Here is an 18,098-nt window from a genome sequence, read left to right as displayed (position 1 = left end):
AAATATCCAATCAACAGTGTCTTTACACTGTCCGTGTGATTCTCAGCTCATCGCACAAGATTGTGGCACCATTATGATTTCTTTATTTCCTCAACCAATAGAAACCCCCAAAGCAGCAGCAGATTACTGGTGATAGAGTTCAGAGCTGTGTGAGTGTAGAGTTTAGCTTGAGTTTCCGAGTTATTGTTTAGCATTTGAGGCATGACTTTCAGCATTTCAGAACTTGCCAGGAAAGATTTCCTGAGGATTGGAGGACAATATTCCATCATTTACAAGGTCCTCTGCGTTTGCTCCATGGGGATAGTCCACTGAGCTGCTGGGACCTTCAGTGAAGAGGAAAAGAGGAGGGAGAGGAGGCAGGGTGGGTGCAGGCAGCATTCCAGGCAGAGACAGAGGAGAGGCACTGTCTCAGTTCGTGCAGGGTCAGGAGGGGACACCAAAGATGCCAGTACCCAGTGGCTGGAGTATAAACTCAATGCACCAACTACTTCCAGGTGTCTGAGGTGCAGTGCCACAGGAGGCTCTGCCTTTCCAGGGACGCACTGATAGCCCTTTGCAACATGATAGGTCATGAAATTTCCCCCAACTGTGTCGGGGTAATATCAGGACCAACCCATGATAGTGTTTTAATTTGCTAAATTTAAGGATTAATTTATTAATCGCCACTTAATCTGATGGGGACACACGTAGCACTGTTTTTGTCATTCCACAAATGTACAAGGGGTTTGTACAGAAGCCCCAGAGGTGGAGGTTGACTGCACCTTCTCAGCACCATTTCAGAAATGATCCATGCCGGTGGCGTTGAAGGTCACAGTGGTCCTCCAGTTCATTCCAGGCCTCAGTGTGGATCAGCCCCACACAGTGGGTCAAGCTAGTGACTGATACCATCTGTAGACATCTCTGCACTTTCATCAACTACCGGACAGACAAGGACACCCAGGCAGAGAGAGCACGAGAGTTTGTGGTGATGGCTGGGTTTTTCCATATTCAGGATGCTGCAGACTGTATGCATATGGCCATCAGGGTGCCAGCAGCAGAGCCGGGAACTTTCATCAACAGGAAGGGGATACTACTCAATGAATTTGCACATTTTCTCTGACCACAGGACACAGAATCTGTGTCCTTTCTCCAGGGAGCGCTCACAATTCATACGACTTGTGGCACCGTCAGGTACCAAGGCTGTTCATGGCTCCTGCAAAATTGGTTGGATGCCTCCTGGGTGACAAGGGCTAATCCTTAAAGTGGAGGCTGATGACCCCATTCCATTACCCAAGAACGGAGTCCGAGGAGAGTTACAAAGGAGTTGTGCCTCCACAAGAGAGAAGGAGAGAACCATCGGGCTGCTCAAGATGCATGTCCGATGCCTGGACTAATCCATGGGATCATTGCAGTATCCTCCAGAACGTGAGTCCCTCAGTCACCACGTTGTGTGCCCTGCACAATCTCACTCTGACAAGGGGGACCCAGTGGAGGCTGAGGAAAGCGAGGCAGGGCCACAGACCAGGGAGGAAGACCGCAGTGATGGGTTGGAGGATGTCCCTGGGATTGCACAAAATGACGACTTTGAGGTGGACAATAGGAACATTCAGGGAGGTAGGGACGTGAGGCGTGCACTGATCCAATGAACCTTCATCTCAGCATCCTGGGCCAGTGACAAAGTCTCAATCAGAATAAAACTTTCCTTCAGAGCACAATCCAGAAATGCTGCACCACACAAAGCCCTCAGGTTACAAGCCAGTATACAAAGCAGCCAACTCAGTCCCTTGAATCAAGGAACAGGTTTATGTGATTTCACATTAACATGAAAACACCATACAAATGTTCTAAACTCAACAGAAGTCTCAAAGTAATGAACACCAATAATGTCATCCATCATGCTCCCTGTTGTGCTCAAGGTGCCTTAAACTCGTGTCTAAGGGTGCTGCATCTTGGTGCACGCCTTGCTGGCAATGGTATTGCATTACGAGCGGCGGCGATGTAAGTGGCAGCGTTACGGGAGGCAGCATTATGGGCGGGGGCAATGTTGGAATTGTCATTTCTGGGAGGCGGCATTACGGGTGGGGGCAATGTTGGAGAGGGCGTTACGGGAGGAGGTGTTACAGGAAGGGGCGATGTTGAAGGTGGCATTACGGGAAGCACCGATGTTGAAAGAGGTGGCGCACTGCAGCAAGGTGTGGTGCACAATGTTGTGCCCACTGGCCTGGGCAGCCAACTCAGTCCAGGCCACCTTAGGTATGGTGACCCTCTCTTCCTGTTCCTTGGCGTCAAGATGTTGTGCCTGGCACTGATCTCCTGCACCAGCAGAGACAGCTACTCATCTGTAAAATGCAAGGGCACTTAGCCTACCCAGTGTGCCCACCCACCTTCCATGGCCTCCTGGTGCTGGTTCCTGGAGACCAGTAAAGTTCTTGGTTTTCAGTCACACAGTGCCCACAGCCTCCCCCAAACTTCTGGCAGCCCTCAGGGAGCTGCTTCCTTCCATTGGGTCCTCACTGGGATGCAGAGCGCACCCCCGCCTGCACAGAGAGCTACCTGGCAGACATGTTTCACACTGGGATGTCCGATAGTTGGTCAGCCAGTGTAATATCAACACGATCTCTGGCCGGAGTGGGTTTCACACCCAAATTCAGATAAGGTCAAATTCAGGTCATTGGTTATATATATCCTACTGCTGTTTGTGTTTACCTCCACACAAGCCGTGAGCACTTTGGGTCACGGCGAGCGAGAATGTCAAAGGCACCGTTACAAATGCAAAACTTTGGGAGAAGGAAGAGCATAAAGAGCAGCTAAGTAAACACATCATAGTCACAGAATATTGCACCACGTGCTTCTGGGTGTAGTGCTATCCTAATGGATAGAATGTCTAGAACATCAGGGCATAAACACAAAATGTTCTGGCAATGCCAGTTATGTAGGGATCTTTTATTCCCTGGATTGATCCTGATTTAGGGAGGAAGGATAGGACAGTGAATTGACTTACCCCAGGGACATCTTTTGCACCCAAAGCTATGTTGTGTACAGTCCTTGGGGTAAACATGGGTCAGGAAAGTGAACTAATATTCAAAATGGAACAGCAACAACTTAGAATCATTGAATTATAGAATGACTACAGTGCAGAAGGAGGCCGTCCGGCCAATTGAGTCTGCACTGACTCTCCGACAGAGCATCTTATTCAGGCCCACCCTCTGCCCTATTCTCCATATTTACCCCGCTAATCCCCCAACCTATGCATCTTGGGACACTAAGGAGTCATTTAGTTTGGCCAATCTAATCTGCACATCTTTGGACTATGGGAGGAAACTGGAACTCCGTGTTGCACCACCATGACCCAAAGTGCTCACGGCCAATGAAGTGCTGGTGTGGTAGGTAAACACAATAGCTCCCACAAACAGCACTAAGATAAATAGCCAATGACCTGAATCTGTCTTTGGGGCATATTTGAAGTTGCATTTAATGTAAGTTGCCTTTAATGTAGAGAAACAAAAGCTTTTCAAAGGAATGTGACTGGATAAAAATGAGCACTGACACAAAGGACAGGAAGAATGATTGAAAGCTCAATCAAAGAATTAACATTTCAGAACAGTTAAAACTTTTTCGAGAGGGAATAGAAGAAAGGGCAGCACAGTGGTTAGCAATGCTGTCTTGCAACGCCACAAACCCATGTTTGATTCTGGCCTTGGGTTATTGTCTCTGTGGAGTTTGCATGTTCTCCCAGTGTCTGCGTGAGTTTCCTCCAGGTGCTCTGGTTTCCTCCCACATTCCAAAAATGGTTAGGGGGAGTAGCCAAGGTAAATGTTTGGGATTACAGGGTAGGGTGGAGAGAAGGCCTGGTTAAGGCGCTCTGCCAGAGAGTCGGTGCAGATTCGTTGGGTCGAATGGGTTCGTCTGCATTGTAGGTATTCTATAAATAGAGAGGAGGAGAGTTTAGAAGGAAGGAGATGGAAGGGTTTGGGGGAGAAGGGGGGGTTAGAGGGGTAATTCCACAGATTGGAGGCCAGGCAGCCGGTGCCATGACCACCAATCGGGGGTGATGCAAGAGGCCTAAATTGTCTCTTTGCGGAGATTGAGAGTTGGAGAAGTTTGCAGAGACAGACAGGGCCAAGGCCATGCTGCAATTGGAAAATGATTGGTTAAAAATCCTGCTAGTTTAATATTTGGTATCCACCTGTTTTTGTGACAGAACAAGGTTGCTGCTGAGAGCTTGCCTCTACTGGGCTTCACTGTTGAGGGATCGAAAGGTGATGAACCTGCCGCACCTGGTGTGCTCTTTCAGCTTTACCACAAGAACATTCTTTACTATTCCTTCAAAGCCGAGGACAGCCATACTGCACAGAGGTAGGTGCTCTCTCTCGTTCTCTCTCTCTCTCTCTCACACACTCAGCAAGGTTACTTAGTCTAGGATTGGGGGCAGGTGCAATGCAAATAGAGTTGGGAGTTGTGCTTCAGTCAGTTTGAGATTGGCAGGTATGTTTTCACAGGTACCTTTGAGATTAGGATGGAGTGGGGAATGGTGCCAGTTGGTTAGTTGTTTCAGTTCTGAATGTAACCTATGTCTGCAGTGGTCTACATGGCACATTGGTCAAAAAAGTAAAAGCCCATGGCAAGCTGGATCAAAAGTTGGCTTAGTAACAGGAAACAAAGGGTCAATGGATGCCCTTGTGAAAGGAAAGTTGTCTCGAGCGGTGTTTCACAGTGCTTGGTGTTGAGATGCTTACTATTTGTGTTATAGAACATAGAACAGTACAGCACAGAACAGGCCCTTCGGCCCACGATGTTGTGCCGAGCTTTATCTGAAACCAAGATCAAGCTATCCCACTCCCTATCATCCTGGTGTGCTCCATGTGCCTATCCAATAACCGCTTAAATGTTCCTAAAGTGTCTGACTCCACTATCACTGCAGGCAGTCCATTCCACACCCCAACCACTCTCTGCGTAAAGAACCTACCTCTGATATCCTTCCTATATCTCCCACCATGAACCCTATAGTTATGCCCCCTTGTAATAGCTCCATCCACCCGAGGAAATAGTCTTTGAACGTTCACTCTATCTATCCCCTTCATCATTTTATAAACCTCTATTAAGTTTCCCCTCAGCCTCCTCCGCTCCAGAGAGCCCTAGCTCCCTCAACCTTTCCCCATAAGACCTACCCTCCAAACCAGGCAGCATCCTGGTAAATCTCCTCTGCACTCTTTCCATCGCTTCCACATCCTTCTTATAGTGAGGTGACCAGAACTGCAAAAATATTCCAAATGTGGTCTCACCAAGGTCCTGTACAGTTGCAGCATAACGCCACGGCTCTTAAACTCCAACCCCCTGTTAATAAAAGCTAACACACTATAGGCCTTCTTCACAGCTCTATCCACTTGAGTGGCAACATTTAGAGATCTGTGGATATGGACCCCAAGATCTCTCTGTTCCTCCACAGTCTTCAGAACCCTACCTTTGACCCTGTAATCCACATTTAAATTAGTCCTACCAAAATGAATCACCTCACATTTATCAGGGTTAAAATCTATCTGCCATTTTTCAGCCCAGCTTTGCATCCTATCTATGTCTCTTTGCAGCCTACAACAGCCCTCCACCTCATCCACTACTCCACCAATCTTGGTGTCATCAGCAAATTTACTGATCCACCCTTCAGCCCCCTCCTCTAAGACATTAATAAAAATCACAAAGAGCAGAGGACCAAGCACTGATCCCTGTGGCACTCCGCTAGCAACCTGCCTCCGATCCGAAAATTTTCCATCCACCACCACCCTCTGTCTTCGATCAGACAGCCAGTTACCTATCCAATCGGCCAACTTTACCTCTATCCCACACCTCCTCACTTTCATCATAAGGCGACCATGGGGGACCTTATCAAACGCCTTACTAAAATCCATGTATATGACATCAACTGCCCTACCTTCGTCAACACACTTAGTTACCTCCTCAAAACATTCTATCAAATTTGTGAGGCACGACTTGCCCTTCACGAATCCGTGCTGACTATCCCGGATTAATCTGCATCTTTCTAAATGATCGTAAATCCCATCCCTAAGGACCTTTTCCATCAATTTACCAACCACCGAAGCAAGACTAACTGGTCTATAATTACCAGGGTCATTTCTATTCCCTTTCTTAAACAGAGGAACAACATTCGCCATTCTCCAGTCCTCTGGTACCATCCCCGTGGACAGCGAGGACCCAAAGATCAAAGCCAAAGGCTCTGCAATCTCATCCCTTGCCTCCCAAAGAATCCTAGGATATATTTCATCAGGCCCAGGGGACTTATCGACCTTCAGTTTATTCAAAACTGCCAGGACATCCTCCCTCCGAACATCTATTTCCTCCAGCCTATTAGCCTGTAACACCTTCTCTTCCTCAAAAACATGGTCCCTCTCCTTGGTGAACACTGAAGAAAAGTATTCATTCATCACCTCGCCTATCTCTACTGACTCCATACACAAGTTCCCACTACTGTCCTTGACCGGCCCTAACCTCACCCTGGTTATGTATTAACGATTTGGATGTGAATATGGAGGAGGCATGGGAAATTTGTAGAAGACATAGAGATTGGCCGAGTAGTGGATAGTGTAGAGAAAAGCAATAAAAATGGGATTACAGGGATAATTTGAAAGTGATGGGTTGGTGGAGCGGGTGGTAAAGTGGCAGATGGATTTTAACATAGAGGGCAGCATGGTAGCACAGTGGTTAGCACTGCTGCTTCACAGCTCCAGGGAGCTGGGTTCGATGCCCGGCTTGGGTCACTGTCTGTGTGGAGTTTGCACATTCTCCTCGTGTCTGCATGGGTTTCCTCCGGGTGCTCCGGTTTCCTCCCACAGTCCAAAGATGTGCGGGTTAGGTTGATTGGCCATGCTAAAATTGCCCCTTAGTGTCCTGAGATGCGTAGGTTAGAGGGATTAGCGGGTAAATGTATAGGGATATGGGAGTAGGGCTTGGGTGGGATTGTGGTCGGTGCAGACTCGATGGGCCCAATGGCCTCTTTCTGCACTGTAGGGTTTCTATGAAGTGGGCTGCACGGTGGCACAGTGGTTCGCACTGCTGCCTCATAGCACCAGGGACCCGAGTTTGATTCCAGGCTTGGGTCACTGTGTTTGCACGTTCTCCCTGTGTCTGTGTGGGTTTTCTCCGGGCGATTCAGTTTCCTTCCATAGTCCAAAGATGTGTGGGTTAGGTGGATTGGCCATGTTAAATTGCCCCTTAGTGTCAGGGGGACTAGCTAGGCTAAATGCACGGGGTTATGGGGATAGGGCCTGGGTGGGATTGTGGTCAGTGCAGACTTGATGGGCCGAATGGCCTCCTTCTGCACTGTAGGATTCTATGATTCTAAGTGTGAGGTCAGAGATTTAGGGAGGTCAAACGCTTGTTGGGACACAGTAAATGGGAATATACTAAGAGGGGTAGATGAAGTGAGAGATCTTGGCGTACAAGTACACAGATTCCCAAAAGCAGCAGTTCAAGTAGACAAGGTTGTAAAAGAGGCATAGGGCAGATGTAGAGAATATAAAAGTAAGGATATAATGTTGGAATTGTATAAAACACTGGTAAGGCCACAACTGGAGTACTGTGTGCCGTTCTGGTCACCACATTACAGGAAGGATGTAATTGCTCTGGAGAGAGTACAAAAGCGGTTTACAAGAATATTGCCAGGGCGAGAAAAATGTATCTACAAGGAGAGATTGGATGAGGTTATTTTTCTTGGAACAAAGAAGGCTGAGGGGTGATTTGATTGAGATGTATAAAATCGAGGGGAAGGGATAGAGTAGACAGGATGAAATTGTTTCCCTTGGTGGAGAATTCTAGAACCAGGGGACATAGATTTAAGATAAGTCGCAGAAGGTCTAGAAGGGACCTGAGGAAGAACTCTTTTATGCAGAGGGTAATAGATGTCTGGAATTCGTTGGCCGAGTTGGTGGTGAAGCTAGAGACCCAAAACTCTTTTAAAATGTACCTGACTCTGCACCTTAACATAAGAACATAAGAAATAGGAGCAGGAGTAGGCCATCTAGCCCCTCGAGCCTACCCCGCCATTCAATAAGATCATGGCTGATCTGACGTGGATCAGTACCACTTACCCGCCTGATCCCCATAACCCTTAATTCCCTTACCGATCAGGAATCCATCCATCCGCGCTTTAAACATATTCAGCGAGGTAGCCTCCACCACCTCAGTGGGCAGAGAATTCCAGAGATTCACCACCCTCTGGGAGAAGAAGTTCCTCCTCAACTCTGTCTTAAACCGACCCCCCTTTATTTTGAGGCTGTGTCCTCTAGTTTTAACTTCCTTACTAAGTGGAAAGAATCTCTCCGCCTCCACCCTATCCAGCCCCCGCATTATCTTATAAGTCTCCATAAGATCCCCCCTCATCCTTCTAAACTCCGAGTATAAACCCAATCTCCTCAGCCTCTCCTCATAATCCAAACCCCTCATCTCCGGTATCAACCTGGTGAACCTTCTCTGCACTCCCTCCAATGCCAATATATCCTTCCTCATATAAGGGGACCAATACTGCACACAGTATTCCAGCTGCGGCTTCACCGATGCCCTGTACAGGTGCATCAAGACATCCCTGCTTTTATATTCTATCCCCCTCGAGATATAGGCCAACATCCCATTTGCCTTCTTGATCACCTGTTGTACCTGCAGACTGGGCTTTTGCGTCTCATGCACAAGGACCCCCAGGTCCCTTTGCACGGTAGCATGTTTTAATTTGTTTCCATTGAGATAGTAATCCCATTTGTTATTATTTCCTCCAAAGTGTATAACCTCGCATTTATCAACGTTATACTCCATTTGCCATATCCTCGCCCACTCACTCAGCCTGTCCAAATCTCTCTGCAGATCTTCTCCGTCCTCCACACGATTCACTTTTCCACTTATCTTTGTGTCGTCTGCAAACTTCGTTACCCTACACTCCGTCCCCTCCTCCAGATCATCTATATAAATGGTAAATAGTTGCGACCCGAGTACCGATCCCTGCGGCACGCCACTAGTTACCTTCCTCCAACCGGAAAAACACCCATTTATTCCGACTCTTTGCTTCCTGTCGGATAGCCAGTCCCCAATCCACTTAAGAGCTGTAAGCTACAGGGCTATGGGTCTAGTGCAAGAAGCTGGGATTAGAAAGGGCACCTGGGTGTCCTTGGGTTGGCATGGACAAGATGGGCCATATGACCTCCTTATGTGCTGCAACTTTTCTACGGTTCTATGTAAAGGCCAAAAGGTCTATGTTGATCCATTAACTGGTGTGAATAGCAATACAAAACTGGACTAAATGTAATGGATTGGCTTTGAATGTGGGTGCTCAGCACAGTCAGAATGAAGTGCTGTGGATGTATGTGTTGCTTGGCCACTGTGGTACTAGGCCAGAAATGACCCTCAATCTGTAGCAGGAATCATTTTGGCCATAAATAGGCTGGAATATGCAGGACCTGTAAAGGACATTGTAATGGCCAGAGCAGCTGAATTATCCACCAAAGGTTGCAGCACATGAGGTGGCACATTAGTGGCCTGTGGATCTACAGAAAAACAGGGAGATGGAGAAGGGGATGCAGAGAGGGCAAGCTCTACGCCATTCCCTCTGTCAGGGTGGAACTGGACTCCTTGATGCTACCTGATAGTGCTGTTGGCAGGCCAGCCCATGCAGCCAATATCTTGCTGTGTACGCACATTCAGCATCACGCATCATGAGGTCCTCAGCTTCTCTTGCAGGCATTACAGATATCTGCAACCTTCCCTCCGGGGAGCTGGTAAATGAACCATTCTTTGTTCCCGGCCTGGCTGTACCTCACTTTTGCCCACATGTGTCACCACATCCTGATCCCAACTCTATATTAATCTCCAGGATATGCAGTGGCTAATTATCTGTTCTCACTTTACTGTTTGCTGACTGTATCTTAACTGTTTTGACACACTCTGTTTCAGATGGATTGGAGCAATGTTTGAAGCCTCCATATTATAGCACCTGTGGGCCCTCACGGTGTGAGATTTTCCTTTTTTGCTCCGTGCTCCAGTGGCTCTGCGAGGAAATCATCAAGATTTGCAACCATAAGATATTCCTCACAGCACAAGACAATTAAAGGGGAAGTTATTGACTGGAATCCGCTCCAAATGCGCTCAATCATTCACACCCAGCAATCCTCACAACTTGTCAACTTTTCTTCTGATTTTATCATAATTAGGCAAGTTGTTCCTCTTTCAACAGCCATTGCAATTAGGTGTCCTTCCTCTGGAACATTGGGAGGAATGAATGACTCAGATGCAGCGAGAACACCTGCGACATGAAAGTACCAGAGGTCTGATTTTAAAATGCATCTTCTGGTTGTTTGGAGTCTTGACTGGAATAGCAAATTAATCCCTGAATCTGGAAATTTGATCAGGTTCATGGTGCAGGAGGAATGGGCTCATATTGGGGTGGAGTGGTGTCACAGTGCATTGCAATCAAAATTGGGCTAGAACAATAGATGCCAGTCACTTCCAGGTGAGATTCTTCGTGAAGCAGACTGGATGTCGTTAAGCAATCCAGCTTCAGTAATGCTCTGTTGTTCTTTTGCATTGGGTTTATTGAGCTGCCCTTCCAGCAAGACAAATTGTAATATTTTGCTTGCTAGGTGAAGAGGATGTATAAATATAAACGAGGTTTAATGCCAGTAATGTATACAAAACCTGTTGATCTTCCTGCCCCATCGTTGCATGTGGAAACTGCAGCAAGGGCCCTCTTTGAGGCTGCACTCAATCAGACAGATAACCAGGAGAATGGGGTTGGTCCGACAGTCCGCTGAAGGTGAACTGAACCCTCAGGGTTGGAGGCCCATTGATGAAACTGAAATATGTTCCTTTTTATGATTTGTTAATAATTATAAAACAACAATGCCTGGAAGTAGAAGTAATCTCACTGAATAAAGTACACAATAGAACAGTGAAATTCAGGCAGTGTCCTGAAACTGGCTGAGCAGAAATGGTAAATGTATAATATATTATAAATAGTGATGATCATTGGCTGCAGTAAGCTGAAGTCAACATCTGATCATGACATGGAAACACGACTTAAGAAAAAGTCTGAAAGGAAAACATTAGGAATCAATAAAGATTTTGAAAATGCATGTTTTATTGATTGCTTTTCATTTCAGGTTTGTCATTTGGTGTTGAAAGATCCAAATATATGTCAGCCTTGAGATTTTTTTCCAAGTGTATCTCCCAAAAGTGGGTACCTCACCCCAAGAGAGATAGAAGGGTCTTATCCTAACCCAAAAGGTTAGCCTGAATGCAGTGTCACAAACTTTAGACCCATCCTAACCTTATTAATATGAATTAACTGCCATTTTGCAACTCTAGCATGATGCCAGCACCAAACACATCTGCCCCATGAGCATTCTAAGAAGTCTCACAACACCAGGTTAAAGTCCAACAGGTTTATTTGGTAGCAAAAGCCACTAGCTTTCGGACCGCTGCTCCTTCATCAGGTGAGTGGGAATTCTGTTCACAAACAGGGCATATAAAGACACAAACTCAATTTACAAAATAATGGTTGGAATGTGAGTCTTTACAGGTAATCAAGTCTTAAAGGTACAGACAATGTGAGTGGAGAGAGGGTTAAGCACAGGTTAAAGAGATGTGTATTGTCTCCAGCCAGGACAGTTAGTGAGATTTTGCAAGCCCAGGCAAGTCGTGGGGATTACAGATAGTGTGACATGAACCCAAGATCCCGGTTGAGGCCATCCTCATGTGTGCGGAATTTGGCTATCAGTCTCTGCTCAGCGACTCTGCGCTGTCGTGTGTCGTGAAGGCTGCCTTGGAGAACGCTTACCCAAGATCAAAGGCTGAATGCCCGTGACTGTTGAAGTATTCCCCAACAGGAAGAGAACACTCCTGCCTGGTGATTGTCGAGTGGTGTTCATTCATCCGTTGTCGCAGTGTCTGCATGGATTCCCCAATGTACCATGCCTCGGGACATCCTTTCCTGCAGCGTATCAGGTAGACAACGTTGGCCGAGTTGCAAGAGTATGTACCGTGTACCTGGTGGATGGTGTTCTCACGTGAGATGATGGCATCCGTGTCAATGATCCGGCACGTCTTGCAGAGGTTGCTGTGGCAGGGTTGTGTGGTGTCGTGGTCACTGTTCTCCTGAAGGCTGGGTAGTTTGCTGCGGACAATGGTCTGTTTGAGGTTGTGCGGTTGTTTGAAGGCAAGAAGTGGGGGTATGGGAATGGCCTTGGTGAGATGTTCGTCTTCATTGATGACATGTTGAAGGCTTTGGAGAAGATGTCGTAGCTTCTCCGCTCCGGGGAAGTACTGGACAGCAAAGTTTACTCTGTCCGCCGTGTCCCATGTTTGTCTTCTGAGGAGGTCGGTGCGATTTTTCGCTGTGGCGCGTCGGAACCGTTGATCGATGAGTCGAGCGCCATATTCTGTTCTTATGAGTGCATTTTTCAGCGTCTGGAGGTGTCTGCTGCGATCCTCCTCATCTGAGCAGATCCTGTGTATACGGAGGGCTTGTCCGTAGGGGATGGCTTCTTTAACGTGTTTAGGGTGGAAGCTGGAGAAGTGGAGCATCGCAAGGTTATCCGTGGGCTTGCGGTACAGTGAGGTGCTGAGGTGACCGTCCTTGATGGAGATGCGTGTGTCCAAGAATGCAACTGATTCTGGAGAGTAGTCCATGGTGAGTCTGATGGTGGGATGGAACTTGATATTTAAATATCAAATTTATTCACATTATAGGTTAGATTCAGAAAGTTTCAGGGAGTTGGGCAGACATTCTCATCTCATACATATATAATTGTTGCAGTGATTGTTCGCCATCAGTCCAAAGGAAGAAAATGTCATCAATGTATCTAGTGTATACTGTGTGGTGAAGAGGTCTTGCTCGAACCTGTGCATGAAGATGTTGGCATATTGAGGTGCGAATTTGGTCCCCATGGCTGTTCCATGTGTCTAGATGAAGAACTGGTTGTTGAAGGTGAAGACGTTGTGGTCCAGGATGAAGCGGATGAGTTGTAAAATTGCATCTGGAGATTGGCAGTTGTCGGCGTTGAGTACTGAGGCCGTTGCAGCAATGCCATCGTCGTGGGGGATGCTAGTGTAGAGTGCCGAGACATCCATTGTCACGAGGAGTGCTCCTGGGTCAACTGCTCCATGTGTGCTCAGTTTCTGCAGGAAGTCCGTAATGTCGCGACAAAAGCTGGGGGTTCTGGTTTCAGGATGTCCTCGACGTGGCCGGAAAGGTTCTCGCACAGGGTCCCATTGCCCGATACGATGGGATGGCCGGGTGTGTTGGCCTTGTGTATCTTCAGGAGGCAGTAGAGATCTCCAACGCAGGGAGTACGTGGGATGAGAGCACGGAGGGTGTTCTGAAGGTCCGGATCAAAGGTCTTGATCAGTCTGTTGAGTTTGACGGGTGTGTTCTTTGGTCGGATCTGCGGGTAACTGTCTGTAGTGTTCCTCATTGTTCAGTCGTCAGTAAACTTCTTTGCAGTAATCCATTCTGTTCAGTATGATGGTGGCCCCTCCTTTGTCTGCTGGTTTGATGATAATGTTGCGGTTGGTCTTGAGAGTGTGGTTGGCGTTGTGTTGTGCTTGGGTGACGTTGGGACTGTTGTGAGAGCAGCTGATGAACCTGGCATTGACGCATCTTCTGACGCCTTGGCTATACATGTCGAGTCGAGGGCAGCGGCCTTCCGGATGAGTCCAATTCGACTCTTTCCTCTTCGGTTGCTGCACAGCAGATCTCTCTGTCGGCTGTTCTGGTTCATTGGCTGTCTCATTGTGTTCGCTGTTGGCCTCTTGGGGTTGTGGAAGAAATCCCGCAGCCTCATTCGCCTGATGAATTCCACTGCTGATGGGTCTATTTCGGCTGAGAACTTCGATTTCATCTGATTGAAGTGTGTCGTCCGACAAGTTGACAATGGATTTCCCTGCAGTGATACTGTTTTCTACTGTAGTACCAGGGGAGGCTTGGTTGCTGCTGGTGGTGATGCCGAGTTTCTCAAGTTTCCTGTTCTTGGTGTGCATGTAGATGGTGTAGTTCCTTTGTCTCGTTTGCTTGGCAGAGTTTCGCAGCTGGTCTGCATCCTGAGTGCAAGTTGAGAACATGGACTCTATCTTGATTTCCAGAATGCAGCTTTTGCTATAGAGCTGGTGTATGAGGTGGTTGAGGAGTGTGAAAGAGGTGCGACGGCAAAGTCTCTCAGTGTAGTCTGTGTTATAGGTTGACCTGAGTGCATTCGTGATCTGAAGTCCTTTCGGTATCATGTCTGCTTTCTTGCATCTTTGTAGAAACTTGAATACTGTGTTGATATGCGCGATCTTCTTGGAGATCCTCTCCACTTGGAGCCGGCAGTTTGTGTTGTCGATGGTAGCCATGATGTGGCGATACCGGCGTTAGACTGGGGTAAGCACAGTAAGAAGTCTCACAACACCAGGTTAAAGTCCAATAGGTTTATTTGGTAGCACAAGCCATAAGCTTTCAGAGCGCTGCCCCTTCGTCAGGAACTACGCTGTCTACATGCACACTAAGAACAGAAAACTTGAGAAACTCGGCATCACCACCAGCAGCAACCAAGCCTCCCCCGGTACCACAGCAGAAAACAGTACCACTGCAAGGAAGTCCATTGTCAACTTGTCGGACTACACACTTCAATCAGATGAAATCGAAGTTCTCAACCGAGGGCTCAATTTCTGCCCACCACCACAATAGACCCCATCAGTCTCGCAGCAGACACAGAGGAATTCATCAGGCGAATGAGGCTGCGGGAGTTCTTCCACAAACACCAAGAGGCCAACAGCGAACACAATGAGACAGCCAATGAACTGGAACAGCCGACAGAGAGGTCCGGGGTGCAGCAACCAAAGAGGAAAGAGTCGAATTGGACTCCTCCGGAAGGCCGCTGCCCTCGACTCGACATGTATGTCCAAGCCGTAAGAATGTGCGTCAATGCTAGATTCATTAGCCGCACTCACAAGACAGTCCCGAACGTCACCCAAGCACAACGCAACGCCATCCTCACTCTCAAGACGAACCGCAACATTATCATCAAACCAGCAAAGGAGGGGCCACCATCATACTGAACAGAATGGATTACTGCAAAGAAGTGTACCGACAACTGAACAACGAGGAACACTACAGACAGTTACCCGCAGATCCGACAAAAGAACACACCCGTCAACAGACTGATCAAGACCTTTGATCTGGACCTTCAGAGCACCCTCCAAGCTCTCATCCCACGTACTCCCCGCGTTGGAGATCTCTACTGCCTCCCGAAGATACACAATGCCAACACACCCGGCCATCCCATCGTATCGGGCAATGGGACCCTGTGCGAGAACCTTTCCAGCTACGCCGAGGGCATTCTGAAACCCCGTTGTACAAAGAATCCCCAGCTTTTGTCGCAACACTACGGACTTCCTACAGAAACTCAGCGCACATGGAGCAGTTGAACCAGGAGCACTCCTCGTCACAATAGATGTCTCGGCAATCTACACCAGCATCCCCCACGACGATGGCATTGCTGCAACTGCCTCAGTACTCAACACCGAAACTGCCAATCTCCAGATGCAATTTTACAACTCATCCGCTTCTTCCTGGACCACAGTGTCTTCACCTTCAACAACCAGTTCTTCATCCAGACACACGGAACAGCCATGGGGACCAAATTCGCACCTCAATATGCCAACATCTTCATGCACAGGTTTGAACAAGACCTCTTCACCGCACAGGACCTTCAACCGATGCTATACACTAGATACATCAATGACATTTTCTTTCTTTGGACTGATGGTGAACAATCACTGAAACAATTACATGTTGACATCAACAAGTTCCATCCCACCATCAGGTTCACCATGGACTACTCTCTGGAATCAATTGCATTCTTGGACACACGCATCTCCATCAAGGACAGTCACCTCAGCACCTCACTGTACCGCAAGCCCACGGATAACCTCATGATGCTCCACTTCTCCAGCTTCCACCCTAAACACGTTAAAGAAGCCATCCCCTACGGGCAAGCCCTCCGAATACACAGGATCTGCTCAGATGAGGGGGTTCGCAACAGACACCTCCAGACGCTGAAAGATGCCCTCATAAGAACAGGATATGGTGCTTGACTCATCGATCGACAGATCTGACACGCCGCAGCGAAAAACCGCACCGACCTCCTCAGAAGACAAACACGGGACACGGCAAACAGAGTACCCTTCGTTGTCCAGTACTTCCCCGGAGCGGAGAAGCTACGACATCTTCTCCAAAGCCTTCAACATGTCATCGATGAAGACGAACATCTCGCCAAGGCCATCCCCACACCCTCACTTCTTACCTTCAAACAACCACACAACCTTCAGACCCCACTTGGAGTACTGTGCTCAGTTCTGGTTGCCTCATTACAGGAAGGATGAAAGGGTGCAGAGGAGATTTACAAGGATGTTGCCTGGATTGAGTGGCATGTCTTATGAGGATAGGCTGAGGGAGCTCGGTCTTTTCTCCTTGGAGAGACGTAGGATGAGAGGAGACCTAATACAGGTATATAAGATGTTGAGAGGCGTAGATCAGGTGGACTCTCAGAGGCTTTTTCCCAGGGTGGAAATGGCTGCTACGAGAGGACACAGCTTTAAGGTGCTGGGGGGTAGGTACAGGGGAGATGTTAGGGGGACGTTTTTCACACAGAGGGTGGTGGGCGAGTGGAATCGGCTGCCGTCAGTGGTGGTGGAGGCAAACTCAATAGGGTCTTTTAAGAGACTCCTGGATGAGTACATGGGATTTAATAGGATGGAGGGTTATAGGTAGTCCTAAAAGGTAGGGATATGTTCGGAACAACATGTGGGGCCGAAGGGCCTGTTTTGTGCTGTAGTTTTTCTATGTTTCTAACCTCAAACAGACCATTGTCCACAGCAAACTACCTAGCCTTCAGGAGAACAGTGACCACGACACCACACAACCCTGCCACAGCAACCTCTGCAAGACGTGCCGGATCATCGACACAGATGCCATCATCTCACATGAGAACACCATCCACCAGGTACACGGTACATACTCTTGCAACTCGGCCAACGTTGTCTACCTGATACGCTGTAGGAAATGATGTCCGGCGCATAGTACATTGGGGAGACCATGCAGACGCTACGACAACGGATGAATGAACACCGCTCGACAATCACCAGGCAGGAGTGTTCTCTTCCTGTTGGGGAACACTTCAGCAGTCACGGGCATTCAGTCTCTGATCTTCGGGTAAGTGTTCTCCAAGGCGACCTTCACAACAACAACGCAGAATCGCTGAGCAGAAACTGATAGCCAAGTTCTGCACACATGAGGACGGCCTCAACAGGGATCTTGGGTTCATGTCACACTATCTGTAACCCCCACGACTTGCCTGGGCTTGCAAAATCTCACTCACTGTCCTGGCTGGAGACAATACACATCTCTTTAACCTGTGCTTAACCCTCTCTCCACTCACATTGTCTGTACCTTTAAGACTTGATTACCTGTAAAGACTCGCGTTCCAACCATTATTTTGTAAATTGAGTTTGTGTCTTTATATGCCCTGTTTGTGAACAGTACCCCCACTCACCTAATGAAGGAGCAGCGCTCTGAAAGCTTATGGCTTTTGCTACCAAATAAACCTGTTGGACTTTAACCTGTTGTTGTGAGACTTCTTACTGTGCTTACCCCAGTCCAACGCCAGCACCTCCACACCATGAGCATTCCACAGGGATCGTTCCCTCTGTAATACCTGGTCCATTCTTCCATCATCTCCAAATCCTCATCCCTTTCCCAAGGCACCTTCCCATGAAATCGCAGAAGGTGTAACACCTGCCCCTTTACCTCCTCCCTCTTCACTGTCCAGGACCCCAGACACACCTACTAGGTGACAAAGCAATATACTTATATTTCTTTCAATTTGGTTTACTGTATTTGCTGCACCCAATGTGGTCTCCTCTACATTGGGGAGACTTGCAGACTGGGTGATCACTTTATGGAACACCTTCACTTAGTTTGCTAGCATCACAGAATTGTTATGGCACAGAGGAAGGCCATTCAGCCCATCATATCTGCACCAGCTCTCCAAATGAGCATTTTGACTTAGTGCCATTCCGCTGCTTTTTCC

General features: G+C 47.9%; 1 protein-coding gene across 1 annotated transcript in view; it reads left to right on the top strand.

The window, feature by feature from the left end:
* LOC144491844 (FYVE, RhoGEF and PH domain-containing protein 5-like) overlaps positions 1–11,104 on the top strand; it is a 137,830-nt gene extending 126,726 nt beyond the window's left edge. Inside the window, exons 19-20 of the mRNA XM_078210137.1 lie at positions 4,181–4,335; positions 9,928–11,104. Of these exons, the coding sequence (XP_078066263.1) occupies positions 4,181–4,335; positions 9,928–9,964 (192 nt within the window). The 3' untranslated portion in view covers positions 9,965–11,104. The remainder of the gene's footprint in view (positions 1–4,180; positions 4,336–9,927) is intronic.
* Positions 11,105–18,098: the final 6,994 nt, after the last annotated feature.

This window comes from Mustelus asterias, chromosome 3, assembly GCF_964213995.1.
Source record: "Mustelus asterias chromosome 3, sMusAst1.hap1.1, whole genome shotgun sequence".
Classification (NCBI taxonomy): Eukaryota; Metazoa; Chordata; class Chondrichthyes; order Carcharhiniformes; family Triakidae; genus Mustelus; species Mustelus asterias.
This window is presented reverse-complemented; position numbering and strand designations above follow the sequence as displayed.